This window comes from Epinephelus moara, chromosome 12, assembly GCF_006386435.1.
Source record: "Epinephelus moara isolate mb chromosome 12, YSFRI_EMoa_1.0, whole genome shotgun sequence".
Lineage (NCBI taxonomy): Eukaryota > Metazoa > Chordata > Actinopteri > Perciformes > Serranidae > Epinephelus > Epinephelus moara.
The window spans coordinates 20,292,545-20,310,582 of NC_065517.1; the positions used below are offsets into that span (position 1 = coordinate 20,292,545).

General features: G+C 38.3%; 1 protein-coding gene across 1 annotated transcript in view; it reads right to left on the reverse strand.

The window, feature by feature from the left end:
- LOC126398338 (disks large-associated protein 2-like) overlaps positions 1-18,038 on the reverse strand; it is a 116,201-nt gene that overhangs the window by 18,383 nt on the left and 79,780 nt on the right. The window contains exons 6-7 of the mRNA XM_050057575.1: positions 10,700-10,735; positions 5,551-5,607 (exon numbers count right to left, since the gene is read on the reverse strand). Coding sequence (XP_049913532.1) covers positions 5,551-5,607; positions 10,700-10,735 — 93 coding nt within the window. The remainder of the gene's footprint in view (positions 1-5,550; positions 5,608-10,699; positions 10,736-18,038) is intronic.

The following is an 18,038-nucleotide window of genomic DNA, read 5'->3' on the forward strand; positions in this document are numbered from 1 at the left end:
CATTTAATTTGCTGACTCCTCCCGGGTTGTCATATCACCACATAATAGGCTTCTGAGAGAATTGCCCCACTCAATCAGAAAAAGAGAAAAATCAGCATGTGTTGCAATAACATTAACTGAACACCAGGTGTCCCCCTATAGACTGTACATAGTCCACTTAAGGAGCTACATGGGTATTACTGGATTATGCCAATGGATTAAGATTCACTAGTTCACTAGTAGAGTGATTTTTTAGTGTCTACATATCTGTGTCAGTTGTGTTTTAACATTGCTATATTTAGTTTACCTCCTTTAAAGATTTTAAATCCCTGACTTCACACTGAAGCTGCTAGAAGTGCTGGAATAATCAACTGAACATAAAGTGTACACTACAAAGTTTACTGAAGTTGATATGAGTGATTGTTGAATGTTTACTCAAGTACCACATTGAAGTACAGTTTCAGGCACAGTGCTCGTACTTGAGTTCTACCATTTTTTCCCTCTTTATTTTTGCACTATGCACTTTACTAGATTTCAGAGAGAAATATTGTACTTTATACTCTATTTCTATGTGTATTAAAGGGACAGGTCACCCCAAAATCAAAAACAGATATTTTATCAGTTACTTTTAGTGCTATTTATCAGTCTCGATCGTTTTGATGTGAGTTGCTGAGTGTCGGAGATATCAGCCATAGAGATGTCTGCCTTCACTAAAATATACATAAGTAAAATATACCTATATATATAATAAAAATATGTTTGAAAAAGTCAACAGCAATGTCTCTTTACAGAAATCATGTCCCAAGCAGTTACTGAAGATAATCCACAGACCTTACTGTGAGCAGTTTCACGCGGGAGCTATTTTCTTCCTATCAAACTACACTCGCCAACCGAATCACTGTGCTGGTCATCCATAATCTGTCCCACTAAGAGGGCGTACACATGCTGGGATTTTTGTGCCTTTATATTAATTGTTTTCTATGTAGATGCACAGCAGGTGCGCTCAAATGCCAAAGCAATGCTGAACGCGTTCCCAAGTGCCCATTTTTCAGGGTGCGATTGATGTGCTTTGAGATCAACGGAGTTCAACTTTTGGAATGCAGCAGCGCGCACCGCATGTCATGTAATGAGGAACAACCAATCACAGCCGACAGATATCTTTCCCTTCTTCCGAAAATATCAGTCTGTGATAAATATGGAAAAGTTGATCACGTTAGTGCAGGGCTGCCAAAGCTTTACATCTGTCCCACACAGACGATAGGCCTACACACTTATAAACAGTGAATGGAAGAAGATCAGCTCCATACTTGTTGAGGTTGATTAGGGACCAGACACAACCTGCCATTTCACTCTTGAAAGCTGGCACAAAAAAGGCACTAAAGCGCCTGAACTCGCCTTTTCCTTGCAGTTTAAGACACGACATGTGTACGGCCCCTAAAGGAAAAAGAGATTTCAAGACTTTCACTGAGCTAGCTATCATAGCAGCTCAGTCGAGGGGGCCGCAATGAAGTTTACGTCTCTTGTCTATGAGTAGATGGCCGCTTCCTTCTGTGCAGTGATAGAGGTCATGATTCTGGGTCATGATTACTGGAAAGAGACATTGCAGTTTTTCAAATGTATGCTTTGCTACTTTGAGCACCACAATCTGAGTGCCATCTAGTTCCATTACATCTGAGAGAAGGCAGACAACTCTACAGTTGATATCTCCAACACTCAGCAACTCACACCAAAACAATCTAGCACTACAGGTAAGAGGAAGAATATGTATTTTTGATCTGGGGGGTGAACTGGGGGTAATCACTTTAACACTATTGGAACAAAAAGTAGTGGGTATGGGGTTTACATATTTGGGTCAAGGCAATTATTGTAAAATTACTTCTTCTTCTTCTTTCTTTTTTTTACCTTAAAACATTGTGATAATCAGCATCATTTCCTTGGAATCAAAGTTCAAGGTCACTGTCTAGATTCAATATTTTGAACTAACATTTTTAAAAAAAAATCATTCAAGGAATTCAATGTAAAGAGGAAGAAAATCTGCAACTGGCACTGACAGTATAGAATCAATAATCGATGCAGCCATGCAGCCCTAGGACCTGTCCCTCTTCACCTACATGTAAGGCCCACAGTAATAGCAAATGCTTTAAAATGTTCAGCATTCAATAGGAACCCTTGAACACAATGAATCACCAACTGAGAAGATGTTGAAAAGGCAAGTTCAGGAAAAGAGTTTAAATCAACATAGTAAATTCACAGGGCTAATGTACAGCAGGGTTTTCTTTAATATACTACAGCTTCAGTTGAAAGTTTAGCTAATATAGTTCAGGGAAGCATACTGTCCTTTGTGTAGGCAGTTGTGCCTGGCAGTGTTTGAGTTTGATTGTTTGGCTTAGCACTGCTGCACCGGGCAGTTCAGTAAACAGACCCACACACTGGAGGTGCAGCCAAGACTAAATGGACCTGAATGTCATGCTAAAAAATTGTGTTTCTGCTCTTCTTAAATATTTCGGTAGTGTTACAAGTAAACAGTGAGGACCCTGGTAGTTTCTGCCTTCAAAACAGGCATTTTGACACATTATCACTCCTCTGCAGCTCAGAGGCAAGGACATGGATCTGCTTCACAACAGAAATTAAGGAACCTACCAACAAATTATCCTCATGCAATCCTCTCTCTGTCCTCGCTGACTATTCAATCTAGTTACTTTCTGTGGCCATTTCTAACTTCATCAGCTCTCACAGTGGTTCAACAGTGTGCATGACACAAGGCTTTCAGAGCATTTGGGGAGCAGCAGGCTCCTGCATAAACCCTTAGGCTGAAGTAATTCAACCATTGATGGTTTGACAGGAAACCTATCTATTAATCGTTAAAGCTGTATATCAAGTACTATGGTCTAAAACTCTTGTGTGTAGGCTATTATTCTGTTTTGGACTGCTGGTTGGAAAAAACAAGACATTTGAAAATGTCACCTTGGGCTCTGGGAACTTGTGATTGGCTATTTATAACAATTTCCTGGCATTCTATACAATAAAATGATTTGAATCAATTACTGAAAAAAATCTTGTCAGATTTATCGATGATCAACAATAAAATCCTTTATTTCATTATTATTATTAACAAGTTTAGAAAGTAGGGGAAGGGGCCAGACTTCACTGGTGAGTAGTGGAGATCACGGTGACTTTTTTACACAGAGATGCGCTATAATGCCACTAGGAAGTCCCTCCTCCATCCTGTCTTTGCATTTTTACACAGATGACGGCAGTATCATGCCGCTCTAGTGGGTGATTTAAGACAGCATGCCAGTATCGCGGAAGCAAAAGACATGTAACACAATGTCGGTCTCTAGTGTGACATGTAACACACACTGGCAGTGCTTTATAAACAGTGACGATTGCAATTACAAGGCAATAACAATCATTTACCTTCTCTGTTATATGGCGGCTGATCTCGTTGCTTGAAGGGTAAGGAGCTCCTGGACCTCATTTTTTTCCCAACATGCAGACATTTTCAGCCGCTGTACTTCTTCTTTCTGTTAGCTGCTTACTGCTATCAGCTACTTTTTAAATCTCCCATGGTGGATTGCATGCATAACACAATGTCAAAACACCACACCCATGCTGCCCATGACACCATCCTGCCGGCTGTTTGGTTTATACGGTTATCATTTTGGCGCTGCTACTAACTCTGTTCCTGAATGAATATTCCAACAAAGGCTTATCATTATTTTCTGAATATTAGCTAGCTTACTTAGATCACTTACTTACGGAGTCGCTCAATCTGAAGTAAACTTGCTCATTTGAGATGGATTCTGATCTGTAAATTGTTCACATAACGTTAATCCATATATGTACAGATCTACGGCCACCAGTCACATATGTAAGCGAAAACGAGGCGTTGCTCTCTGTCGTCAGCACGGTATTATGCCGACGACGTACAGCGGGCTAAGGCATAGGTTATGATAAAGGCTCTACGTCGACATGAAGCCTACGCTGTAGCTACGGCGTCGATTCAGCGCAGTAGTATAAATTAGCATTAACGCCTCGTTTCCACTTATGTAACGTTATGTGACTGATGCCTGTAGATGTGTAAATGTACGGATGATGCCTCTAGTGTCCAACGCAAGGAAGTGCATTTCTTTATGGGTGGATAGAAACCAAATAGAAAGTACCTGTAGCCATGGGGAAGAATAATTAGTAGTTTAGAATATGCACTTGGAACATTACCGGGACAAAAACAGAACTTGCCAGGTACATGGCGTGTTTTGTGAAATATTTAATCAAAAAGACGTATGAATGGCTGAACGAGTCATAATTACAATCTGACAGTATATAATGTATAACCATATTTTAACAGAGTAACATTACTCAAATTTAAAATGTTTTAAAACTAGATAAACAAGTCCTTTTTAATCATACAAACTCACTTCACAATTAACACAGGCGACTGAACTGAAGGAAATAGCTTGTTAGCTAGTTAGCACCCTGTTAGCTAGCTAGCTAACACCTAGCACACTGTCATATCCACCGCAGAAGTTCAATTTTTTAACCTACTCGCGGCAATTTCCGGACCGAAATATTAAAGAGGAGAGGAGTTTCGCAGGTACATCGGATTCCACGGATATTCCCATGGGAATGAATGGACTTCCCAGTGCTTCGTCCTGTAAGCATAGGTAGTGGAAACGCAGCGTATATACACACAGCTTCCGGCGGTCTCTGACGTTTTTTTACGTACCGTCTGGCGCTCGCGACCAACGTCAAGCTAGAGCGTCGAGTCAACGGCAGCAGACAACAACATAACAACTGCCACGGTAATGGCAGCGAATAACAGAAGCTTTTATTGGCTCTAACATAGGGAAATGTCAGTGTTTTGATCATGATATGGACAGAAAGGTGCGGTTGGAGTGGTTTTAAAACTATCTTATTAACGTTTGACTCTTGTTTTTAACGTTAGCTTAATTTGTAATATTGGAGATAATATCAGTGTTTAACGTTACACCCAGCTTGTAAGAAGGAAAGGACGGAGCATTGTTGCCGATATGGTTTTAAAGTTTATTTAAGGTTTCGATAGCTTTTTTGAAGGTTTGGCTAGCTAACCTAGCATTGGTGTTAATTTCTTATGTACATTAACTGCGCATGGATTCAACGAAGAACAGGAAGGCTAGCTACAACTGCCGTTATCCACGAGCTTTTCAGAGTCACCGTTAAAGCCAACCAACAGAGGGTGAGTGTTTGATTTTCACAACTTACAGAAGGTTTTTGGACCAGCTCTTTCACTTAATATTTTAAAGAAGACAATATAAATAGTAAAATGAGACAAAAAAGAAAAAAACAGGAGCCATTTATGTTAACAGCCTTTGCATGTTAGCCTTTTTAAGCTGTATGTGTAACTTCAACCCAGTTATTATCAGGAAGAGATTCACTTTCTTTCTGTCCTCCTCTATTTATTTATTTCTGTCTGTCTCTCTTTCTAGCCGGACTCCCTCCTCCACCCATGAATGTATGACTGCAACTGAAAGTAGTTTGCAAAGATAAGTGCTAGTATGGAGGAAAAGAGAAGAGATGGAGACGGACTGGTACCTGGAGGTGGCTGAGCGCGGTCCACACTGCAGGAAGTAGGGAGACGAAACTGAATCCCTGCAAGGAGCAAGCAACACCAGTTAGAAAGGACAGATGCAGGTATCGAACACACTAATGCACACCTAGAGTGAATCATCTTTCTATACCTACCACAACTAAGTCCAAGGGGGTCTAAAGCTCATTGAAAAATATTTATAGGAGGTTTTGTCTTTGCCTATTCAGTGGTTAAGTCAGTTAGTAACAGGCAGGAGAGAGAGAAACACAGATGTATTCAGTTTACAGTTTTAGAAATGGGTCACATCAATGTTTTTCCCTTGATGTTGAATGCACTTAGAGAAAGTGCATTGCATTAACAGTCTTAGTGTAACAAACTGTAACACTCCGTCACTGCGTAAAGAAAAAGGGGGGAAATGCTAATATCTGAGTGAAACTTACTATCCCGCATTTGCTGTGTTTCTGTCTCAAAGTGCAGATATTCTAATCACTGACAAAACTTGCAACTTCATTGGCAATGCTCATTGGCAACAATTCTCCAGGAGGTGCCTCAACCTTGTTTAAGTGTCAAATTACAAAACTAATTGACAAGGACAATTGAATACGTATTTGTCTAGACTTTGTACTTGTTCCCTTTTGCTTCAGTTGTCACTGCCAATATTGTCCAAACACATATAATGGCATCATAAAACCCACAATGGAATCACAATAGAATTAACTAAGTGGCAAAAGATGATCCAAAATGGACCAAATTGGAGCACAAAATGGAAATCAGCTATATTGTTTAAGCAAATATGAAGTCTAAAGCCTTTGAAGAATCATTTTTTGCCAAGGTTGTTGGGAATTTTGCCCATCTGCATTGCCATAATATGTTGACCGTGTATCATTATGTAAAGATCAATCCTTATCAGGCATGAGATAACATGCATCATCTAAATGTGAAAACACAAATACACCTTATCTTATTATACATATAAGACACAGAGCAGACATCATTTAAACATAAATATGAAAATCAAGTCAGATTTTAAAAATAAGGATTTAATACATATAATTTAAATCTTTCCAATTAACGGCGTTAAATAGTGAAATTATTATTTTTTCCAGTGTTTGGATATCATGTAAAGAAATATTCAATATTCAAGTATTAAACTTGGTTTATTAGCAGTACAGTGTGTCTCCTGAGAGAGGCACAGAACATTGCGTTTTTGGAGTATAGGGCCAAAAAAAATGTCATGTACAGATAAAGACTCAGAAGAATAGACACAGACAATAATTATAATCAACTACTGAATTAGCCACTCCACAACTGACGGAAAATGCCACAAACATGAGCTTGAATTAGAAAATTTCAGTCTCTGTCAAGTGACATTTTTGTAGCTCTAACATAAATGAGGTTTAGACAGTAGGGAAACAAAGAAAATCAGACAAAATGTGCTGAGAGACCCAGACAAAGAACATGTTTTTTAAACTGAAAAGCAAGACAGTCTATCAGTTTTTTTCTCTATCTTTTTTTTTTTTTTTTTTTTTTTAACTTTTGGACTGCCTCTGGTGATGCATCAATATAGTGTACTGAAAAGCGATGCATGCTGTACTGCAGCATGTGGAGTTTCACTTTTCACATTCCCATTTTTCAAATCTGATACTGAATGGGTATGACCACCCCACTTGTACTTATAGCCAGTTTTACTGCATTGAATTCCCTTTATATTTGCTTGAATGAGCTTAAGCCATACTTTACATAAAGTACCAATACACAGCTGCACCTAAAATCTAATTATAATCATAGCTAATAACTGGAAATTAAATTATAATCACTTATTGTGTTCACACTTTGTCATTTGAACACAATATGTGCAGCTGTGATTCCAGATTGATAATGTAGTTACAAAAAAAAACTATTGTATTACATGGACTTGATGTAAAGTGTGACTTAATATCATTTCATAATAGTTTTGGTGCAGAGAATATGAAACAGACCTTCTCTCGCGCTTTTTCAACAAGGCCCCTCTCAAACCTTTTGCTCCTTTGTGGTCAAGACTTAAATTTCAGAAAACTCGTTGCAAAAGTTCTGACTGCGTCTCCTCCCCGTCCGAATCCCTCCATTTGTGCCAGAGGCTGTTCTTGCCATAGTTGTGGACTCAGACTGGCAAAGAGGCTGGGGAGATGCTGTTCTTACTCAGGTGGTGGCTTAATGACGTGCAATGACTGATGAGCTGCGTACATGAGCATGGGGGCTGAAGATGTAACAAAGTGAATGTGAAGTCTCTTGGGTTTTAATGTAACACTATGTTTTGTTTGACTATCTAGCTTCCCTCAAAGTAAGCAGGGGTACAGATTTGTTTTTTCTTTTTTTCTGATTTATCATTGTAGTCTAAAGCCTAATATTCACGCCAATAACTTTATCTAGTCACAATATAATAATGAGTTCTCTCTTTAACAATTAGTTCTACCAGCTGCCAGTACAGTTGAAAGCATTGCGTCTACTTTACATAATTGCATTGTAGCCTACTCTAATTGTTTTCATGAAGCCAATGTGCGCGTGTTTATGGCAAGACACATCACAGCATCCTTAAAAATAACTGAAAAAGTACATTTGATAATGACTGTAGATGTCACTTTGCATTCATAAAAGTGTCTTTTCAGTGATAGACTCCAGGATTAAATGCAAGTGAAGTCTTACTTGTGCACTGAAATAATCTAAATTTGTCTTTTCTTTTGAAAGTTTTTTTCTGCTCACCTGAATGGCTTTTCTTTGGTGTGCATAAAAAGACGCATATTGCCAAAGGCAAAATAAATCACTGTGTTCAGCTAAAAGAACACTGTGCTTTGCAAGAAAGAGCATTGACTACGGGGAATTTATTGTTTTTTATGAATGTTACTTTACCTGACCCAACCACTGTGGAGATATTTCCTCAGCCCTAGGATTGAGCTCGAATATGGCACTGGTGGTTAGCAATGTTGGATGAGTGGATGGATCCATAAGCTGATGAATGGATGGATGGATGAATTGACATAGGACAACTAGCAGGACTTGGGGGTGTGTATAGGTCAGTAATTCCAGCTGAATCTGCTGGATTTACAAAATTTAAAAAGTAAGTTTGTGTAGCCCTTTTTTTCAAGAGCCGTACAATAAAACAAGCATGTTGTTCATAGCCACATACATATATACATACAGTGGTGATGCCCCCATGGATGCAAGGTGGATTAACCTTTTATGTATGATAGGTCACAACAAACCAATACAAATCAATGGTCCGAAAAACAGACTCTCTTTTCTTTGCCTTTGCCCCGGTAGCGAGGTAATGGATAGCGACCCAAATAAATCCGCCAAAAAAATTAACATTTTCCAGCCCTCACAGATAAAGAAAAAAAAAGGAAAACCTTGAAGTAATCTAAACAAAAAGCCCCATTTTACCCTAGAATCACAAGTGTTGGACAAAACAAAGCACCTATTGACCATATTGCTATTGTTAGAGCCATCATAATCGTTAGGTTGACAAGATAAGTTTGTCATGAATGTGGCACTAGAGGAAAAACTGCAGAGCTGTTTAAATTTAACAAAGATTTGCCCTCTTGAAGAACTGAATATGGTGACCAAATTTTACTCTAAACTGGAATATTTTGTGTTTGCAAAGATGACTTTTTGTGCTAAGAGTGGTACTAGTATAACACCCTGTAATATGTAAACAGTTCATTCAACTGGTAAGTGTGCATGTGCTCAGGAAATTTCAAGCATATTTGCCCATTTGGCCTGATGGCCATGGGTTTACCAACAATGTAAGGATTCATCCTTTGAGGATCTGAATCAGTATGTTCTTTGAACCAAAGTGTTGGACAGAAAAAAACAACTGACAGACCATCGGATATCACCATTTATGAGTTCTGCTGCTAGTGGGGTCATTAAAATGGGTTTGCTATAGTACAGCAATGGCAGCTGAATATAAACTTTGTCAACAAATCAGAACATTTCATTGTGAACAGACCTTTTAAATAAGTTGTTAGCCCACACAATGAAGGTATGGTAGTTTGTGAGACAATTGTTAGTTTAAGATAAGCTTTGTAAAACCCCTCATGGAACCAATAACAACTGCCATATATGATACTGTACCTACCCAACATATCTGACTACAAGTATAATACTATACTTTATGTGCAGTATTATGTACGATTTTGTGTAGACAGCATAATAATAAATAATGCTTTTCAATTACTTCAGTATGCCAGAATGTGCAATCTGCAACCATGTAATAATTTTGAATATTAAATCCATCACCCACCACCTTCAAAATTAAGTCTGAGGACTGATGGTATTTGTCCTTCACTCAAGGCTTATGTTAGAGGAATGAGCTGAATTAAAAATGCCATCAATGTCAAAATCACAACTACTGAAAACAACTGAGATGAATACAGATCTGAAAAGGTCTTCAACAACTGTGGCTTGTCTACGATTGATGATATCATCTGAAAGCGGCATTGATTTGTGCTGGTTTGTAGAACAAAGCTGTTATGTTGGTCATAACCTGCCTTGCTGCATGCCAGGATATTTGAAATAAGGACACACTAATGTGTGCTGATTTTATTCCCCTCTGTTCACTTAAAGAAAATGTATACAATGGTTAAAGCAAGAGGGTGAATCACTACCAATACCAATGAATTTGAACAGAACAGTAATATTAAATCATAACAAATAAAAACAAACCAAATAAATAATTTTATGGACTTTGTAAAAGGCTTCATGCACATCTCAGTTTAAGTACGTTCCAGTTGTGCAGAAGAGATTTTCAATGGAACGGATATTCTTGTGTCTCACTCTGTTCAAATGCAGTAGATACTGTATAAGAAATGCCAGTGTGCTAACACAAGGCCAACATGTGGGACAGTAGTCAACTGATTTCTTAGTTCAGTTCTTTCGGTTTGATGAATTCATTATCCAGTACTGGTACGTAGTCTCGTAAATTCCACTGGATTCAATGTGGAAACAGATGAAAAACATTTAAATGTATTATACATACTTTGTGAGTATGACAGCATTTTCAACTTATGATATATCTTATTTTAGTGGAAAATGTTAATGAGTCAGACAAAATGTATGAAAAACTGTATTAACAACATATAAAAAAGATATAATAAAGCGGTTCCCTACCAGACCTACCGTACTCTCTACGCCCCCCAGCTAAGCTACGGGCGCCTAAAATGGGGGAAAACAGGAAAATAAAACGAACAAACAAAAAGAAAAAGGTGATAGCTTAGTAGAAAAGCAATGCAAATTGAGAGGGTCAAAGTAAAAGACACTGTGTCTGGCCCATGCTGTGTATTTGCGGTGTGTTTAAGTGTGCAGATACTAACTATGGACACAAAATATACTACTTATGCTTTAAGTTAGTTTCATCTTTGGATGCCATTGTAAAGCTATGACCCCCATTTTTCCATTTAAATTATCATAAACATAAACATGATAAACATTTTAATCCATTGTTTTATATCAATTTATGAAAAATACATAAGGCCAATAAAAGTTGAAAATGAAAATTCACAAGAAACACCACAATAAGCAAAACAAAAAGAAAACAAAAGTATCACATACTGGTTTCATTCTTTGAACAAAATAAGCATAAGCTAACAAATGCAGGCTAAACTATGGTGTTCAAAAGGTGCTTAATAACTTTGACAAAGTCTGATTCACTAAACAATGCAGTCTGAGATCCCTGAAAATTGCAACATGATTGATGCAAAACAGAGCAGTATGTTTTCTCCACGAAACCTTGAATAAATGCAGGAAGAGAACATAGGGGTAGAAAAGGATTTATATTCAAGCAGTGTTACAGGTTCAGGTGAGATCAGATTCCATCCAAAAACCTTTGTCCTAATAGCTGAACGTCACAGAGTTGGCACAGTTGTTGCATCAGATCTCTGGATGACAACAAAATGTAAACAAAAACTCATGGGGTAATTGACTACATACTGTAACATAGAAGATAGACATTTCTTACAAATAATTATATATTTCATTACACAAAATATGGTTGCATGGTTAAAAAATAATTGTAAATACCCTTTGTCTTTTTCCTCTTTAGTCTTTGTTAAATGTACATCTTTCATGTATATATTTTTTTAAAATAATACTTAGATCAGTGTCTGTATTTTTGCTACATTTCAACTTGTTTTAAGGGAAGGGTCATTTCTTTGGGCTAAATGGTGAAATGATAATGACACACTTGATTAAACTTATTTATAGCGTGGGTGAGTTCCTTGGGATCAGTCAATCACCAGTTTGCAGTTCAATTGGATATAAATTTAGAAGAATGTTAAGCATTTGTACAGCATTTCCAATTATATTGTCACAGGCTTTGTTTTCTAATTTTGCTGTAGTCCGTAAATAAATTGACAATGCGTGATGCACTTACGATTGTTCGTTTCTTTTGTTCATGATGTCACAAAGCACACGGATGCTACCACTAAGCAGGAATTTCAAGAATCTCACCAACAAACTCTTTGATTCTAGTATACATATAAGCTAAAATGGGAGAAATGTGAATGAATCAACTGTCTGCCTGCCAGGAAACACTAAAACAACCTTTAGTGTGGCCCGTGGCTCATGCAAAAACAACTCAATAAAATAAATCTTTTTAAAATAAAAAAAAAAGATAAAGAGCCACCACTATTTTCTGAAAACATCATTCTGTTTGCGGCATTGATGACTTGCATGAAAGCTAAACATAAACACCTAATATCTAGAACTGCAAATATTTAGATGATGTAAAAATACAACAAAGAACAAACAACTTGCATAGAATGAATGAATGTAGATTGGAGACATCACGATTGGCCAGTCTTCAGCACCTTTAAATTAGTTTGCATTCCCCAAACAATGGGAAAAGATGTAAGTAAGGAATGCCACTGCAATCCCCTCTTACTCATTCAAAAAGCAAAAATATGAATACAAGCCTTTCCAAAGATTTTTTTTCATATATACTGTATATATATATATATATATATATATATATATCATATAATAAAATGGTTATAGGCTAAATGTTGTCACAGTCATATGCCTTTCGCTGAAATCATTTATGATTTATGCTAACCCAGCCTTTGGCTGGTCTGTGATGAAAAACTCAAAATTGGGTTTGTTTGGGTTTATAACAACAATAAATAGGTTATAAGTTTTGAAAATTAATGTTCTGTATTGCAAATAGTGTAGAATGGCAACAATACATTTGAACTTATTTCTTACCTATTATTCGTTGTACCAAAACCTCAAGTTATGAGTTATGAAGTTGCTGCCATAGATTACTAGCAAAACATGTTTTAATATAGTGTTCCTCTGTAACACATATATTAGATTATCAAGGCAAATGAGTCATGTAGCTAGGCTTTTAAGCTCAGGTTTAATGAGTTACCGTAACAGGTGTGTGGGGCAGAGCTACTGCAGTAACTCGAAAGGAAATGTCTTCCCTTTTTTTCTTCTGTGGCTTCAACTTTAGTTTTGTTCTTACCTCTTATACAACCTGTGTATAAATATCATCTTTTCAAAATGCCACTTTTTCTGCAAGTATTGTCTTTTGGTCGTGCAAAGGGGGAAGAAGATCCACTCTCTTTATAAAGTGAGAGATGATGCCTCTCCTTTATTTAAGTCCTTTTGAAAGGTTCACATTTCAGTCAGGGGTCTGATACATACAGGCTTCCCATGGTCCTGTGCTGCAGAGATCGTCCAAAGATAAGTGCTGTCAAGTTTGGAGATGTTTGTTGCTGGCCTCAGTTCCATGGGCCACAGTATTACAGTAACTTTGGTACGCCATGTAGATACAGTGTGACAATGGACCAGATGAGTGGTTGAGGGGAATGCCAGTGGCTAATGAGCAAATATTATTTTATGAGTAACAGACAAAATGAGCAATTGGCCAAATATAGCAGATGATTGAGGGCTCCCACCCATTAAGGTTTGACAGGAGCCCAGCTAAGCCATCACTAGTGAGGCGGTGTTAGTACATTCAGTGGTACTATACTGCACCTCTGGGGACATGTCAGAGAGGTAGAGGCCCTCAGTGGCTCTGATTGTCTACTTATAGGGACCAATGTTTCTCTGTTATCTTTCAGCAGTGATGAACCACCCCAGCATGAAAAAGTCCACCATTACTAGAAAAATGTGGCATTTAAAAAAGGTGAATATGGTAGAATTTAATCAGAATCTCTTAACATAATTTACCAAAACAATTTCAACTCAGTATTTGTCAAACCTTTTCCATTTAAAAAAGAAAAAGAAAGGATAGATAAGCTACCTAACCAAACATTTAAGAACCTCCAGTCACCACTGCACGAAAAACAATAGTTGAAACACTGGTATGAACTACCAACTTCCTTATGAGGTGCACAAACAGCTGGAGGATGAACATGATGAAATAAATGAAGACAGACCTTGAAGACTGAAAAAAGTGCTATGTTTGGTTTAGAACCACAATTACTACTATACCCCTCTCAGCGCTGTCAGAAATGAGTATGTTTATAACTGCAAACAGTACAAGTATTGAATATAAGTTTCTCTATGTACAAAATGATACATTTATATACATATACAGAGTTTGAACATGAATGCAGTTTGTGCAAGAATGAACTGAAGCCGATACATTCATACTTCTCTTTCACTGCGAACCTCCCTTACCATTTTCTCTCCACATGCTGTCAGACTTAAAAGTCAGTAACAAATGATTCGTCGTAAACAATTTTAGCCAGGGACTAAGTCCACAAAGCCTTGAGACAGTGTCATCCATACAGTATTCCAGAGGATTAAGCTTTCACAAATTTTATTCTAAGTTTTTGTCAGCGCTATCTGCTGTTTGTCATATTTTTACAGTTACTTCTCTATGCGCTGTGGTTCACCAGTTCGCCATTGAGAAAACTTGTAGGTTGGAAATTTTCAAAATGCCCATTTCAACTGGAACTGGCTACAAAATGGATGAAGGCCATGGCAAAGGAATGCTTTGATTAGAATAACTAAAAAGTAAATTATATATCAATATATTCATAAATAATGTATTTATCTTTAATGCATTCATTAAAAAACTAGGGTTTATAAAGTTATTCACAGTATTTTTTCAGTATACTCAGGTGCTTAAGAGAATGTTTCTACAGGAAGAGAAACTGGAATGAACATGAGCTATTCATTTGCAGAAACAGACCAACGTATGCCTCACCTCACAATGGCTGATTATTAGGATTTATCATTAAATGACCCTCAGGTTTCCAATCATATTAACTTGAATTGACTTTTACTCTGAAGGTTGGGCATTTAAGACAGCGGAGGGAAGATGATGCTGCACTTGTTGGCACTTGAGGATCTGAACATCAGCCACATTCTCTCTCACATTCTTTGTCACCTCATTCTGGTGTAAAACAAAGTCATTCTCTTTTATTCCATGGCTAAGCAAGACACTTGTTAAAAGATTGCTTGAACAACATTGTAACCTGTTCAAGAGATGACAGACTCTGTGTCTGCATAGAGTAAAGGGACATCTACCAACATCTCAGCCCTGCATTTCCTGGTAAATATCGGGTTTTTGCCCTGGCTTTCTCATCTCATTTTACAGAATGCGCAGAATGGGAATGATTAGAATGACATAGACAGATATGACATGGGCCCACTGGTGTACTTCCTGCTCCACAGTTCTAGACTAGCGCTTCTGTGACCACCTGTGTGGCCAACTGTGTCTGGCTGCTTTTGGGGCTTTTGCTTTTTGTTGATCTCCCATGGGAAATCCTCTATTGGAAGTGGGCTGGCAGGACTGCCTGACCCCTCTGGCGTGCTCTCAGGGGTTCCCTCTATAATCTCAATCCGGGGTGGGTCCATCAAATCCATAATGCTGAAGGGTGCTGGCTCTGGTTGGCACATCACTGACTTGTCCTCTGTATTTTGTCGGATGGACCAACTTGAGCCTGCTTGGATTCCTATGGACACTCTGTCGTCTGTTTGTGTGGTGCTGTCGCTGCAAGGCTCCCGGCACAAAGTCCACATGTTGTAGCACTGAGTAAAGTTGAAGAAGTTACTGTTGAAAGTCTTCAATTCCCCACAGACATCTCTACGCAACTCTGCCAGTTCATAGCGCATTGCTGAGATTTCATCCTTCCACTGCATGTTGAAGGCAGCAACCATGTTAGCAGATTCTTTAAAGGCCTGAATGGCCTGAGGGACCGGCGGCTCTGAGGCTACAGGTGAGGCAGAGGGGACCCTGTATGAAGGCGGGGATGCCGGTGGGACAGAGATGGCTGTTACAGTGGAGCTAGTACTGTGCTGGCTGCGAGCAGCAGCAGTCTCTCTCTCCAGCCTCTCCAGCTCCACATATGCAGAGGAGCTAGCACCGTCATCATCCTCTATCATGTCTTCACATAGTAAAGAGGTCCCATCCACAACATCATATCCCTCTGGAAGAAAAATTTGAATATGCAAACAGAAGGACATTCAAAGTGAAAGGAACAGCTGGAGTGTGATTTGATTTGGCTTCTTTACTAGAAAACAAACACATATCTATGGAAAACATACAGTATGTGAGTGGCAGGTAACTCCAAAGACACACAAGATCAAACCCAGTTATTTCCCGTTTAGTTCCAAAGATTCAAGTGTTTTATCAGAGATGAACATCCACCATTGACTTGTGTGCTGTTCAAATGCGACTAACAGAGTTGAACCAGAGTTGTAAAAAACCAAGAGGTAACTGAGTAGTGTCATAAAATCACAAAATTACAAGTGTGAAGAAACTCACTGTCCATTTTTTTAGCACTATTGAAGTATATTGTTGGTGGAATTCATGACATGTTTTTGAAAGTTGCTCATCATCGTTCAAATTTTGGATGAACTTTCTGTGGTGTTCAAGTGTAGCACTATATGGAGAATCCAAAATGGATCAGCTAAATAATAGAGCTCCCTCCTGCCAGAGCCAGTATCGAATATACAGCACCTTTTTTGAAAGACAATGATTGTCATTAAACTCACATACTGTAGGCTTTTCACAATGTTTTTACACTGCCTTCTCAGTCATCTCAAGGCTTCTTTCCATCTTTTCACTGCACAGCACAGCAAAGAGTGGAATTAAACATGAAATACATCAATCATTATCAGATCATGAATCCATTTTCTGAGAACCCTTTTCTCAAAACATATCAAAATGTTTATTTTTGTGCCATTTTGTGCAAAAGAAAAGATGTAAAGGGGGGTAGAAGAATCACAACCCACTGGGTCAAGAAGCAGATATGAACCCTATTGAACATATCAGGTCCAAAGTGGCTGATTAGACCATGTGGAGTAAGTAACCCGGTGAGGGGAGGGGTCACTCCCCCCTTCGGGGCTGCACCAGGGAGAGGCTGCAATCCCACAGTCAAAGACAGCTGACAGACTCAATGCCAAGGGTTAGACTGCCACATGTGGCCTTTTTAAAAGAAGTCAGATTTTCATGAAAAGAAAAACAGATGCTGCTCTCACAAATAATTGGAGACAGTGGCAATGCGATCACATTCAGTGCTATTTTATGGTTGCCATATGAAAACATTCCGAAAAGTTTGGGAAGTACATCTCTTATACATTTACACTTACAATGTGGTCTAAACACACTTAAAATAGAGACATGGTAAACAACTCACAAAAGCCAGCATCACATTCATCACGTTAATCAATATTCTGAGGTGTCAAGGTTTTAAGAAGAAATCAAAGTGTCTGAGGTTTTGTGAGTTGTTTGGAACCGTGTTTGCTACTTAGGATAACATAATGAGATATTTCTACCAGCTATACATCTATGGATATATAAACTCTATGTATCTATTGTTTTTACTGAGAAGGCAGTGCAAAAACACACATATACATAGATATATGTATGCGTGTCAACATTAAAATACCTGCAACAATCATCACTGATGCCTCCAGTTGTTCATTCCCCCTGGTTATCCTTCAAGAGATGGATGGTCAAATGGAGAGGGGTTTGCTGCTCGTCTGCCCTACGGAGCATCATGGGATCCCTTCCCCACTCAAGGGCCCACTAGCCTCACATGGGGTTTGGTTCATAAGCCGCTTACAATTCAATTATAAACTAGTACTGAATACTAACATAAAAACATGATTCCAGGAATCAATGTTTTTCTTAGCCAAGGTAGCCTAGATAAGTTACTTTATTCAATTTCAAGGCCACTATTCCCTCAGAACAGTGCAAAGAGTACACCAAAGGAGAAATATAACTTACAGTATAGCTTGACTGGGAGGTGACAGTACTGTATAAAATTAATCACCATCCAGGGAACCCTTCTCTGGGTTGCTATAACCTTATCTGACATTGTAATTGATGCATCATGCCAATCTTCAAAATACATCTTCATAACATATTGTACAGTCAACTGCTTGTTTTAGTCCGTATAGAGCTGACAGATTTGGAGCAGAGAGTTAAATGAATAGAGTTCAGCAAATAAGACAGTGGGATTGGAGAACACTCCTTTATCCTCAGTACTTCTGTCAC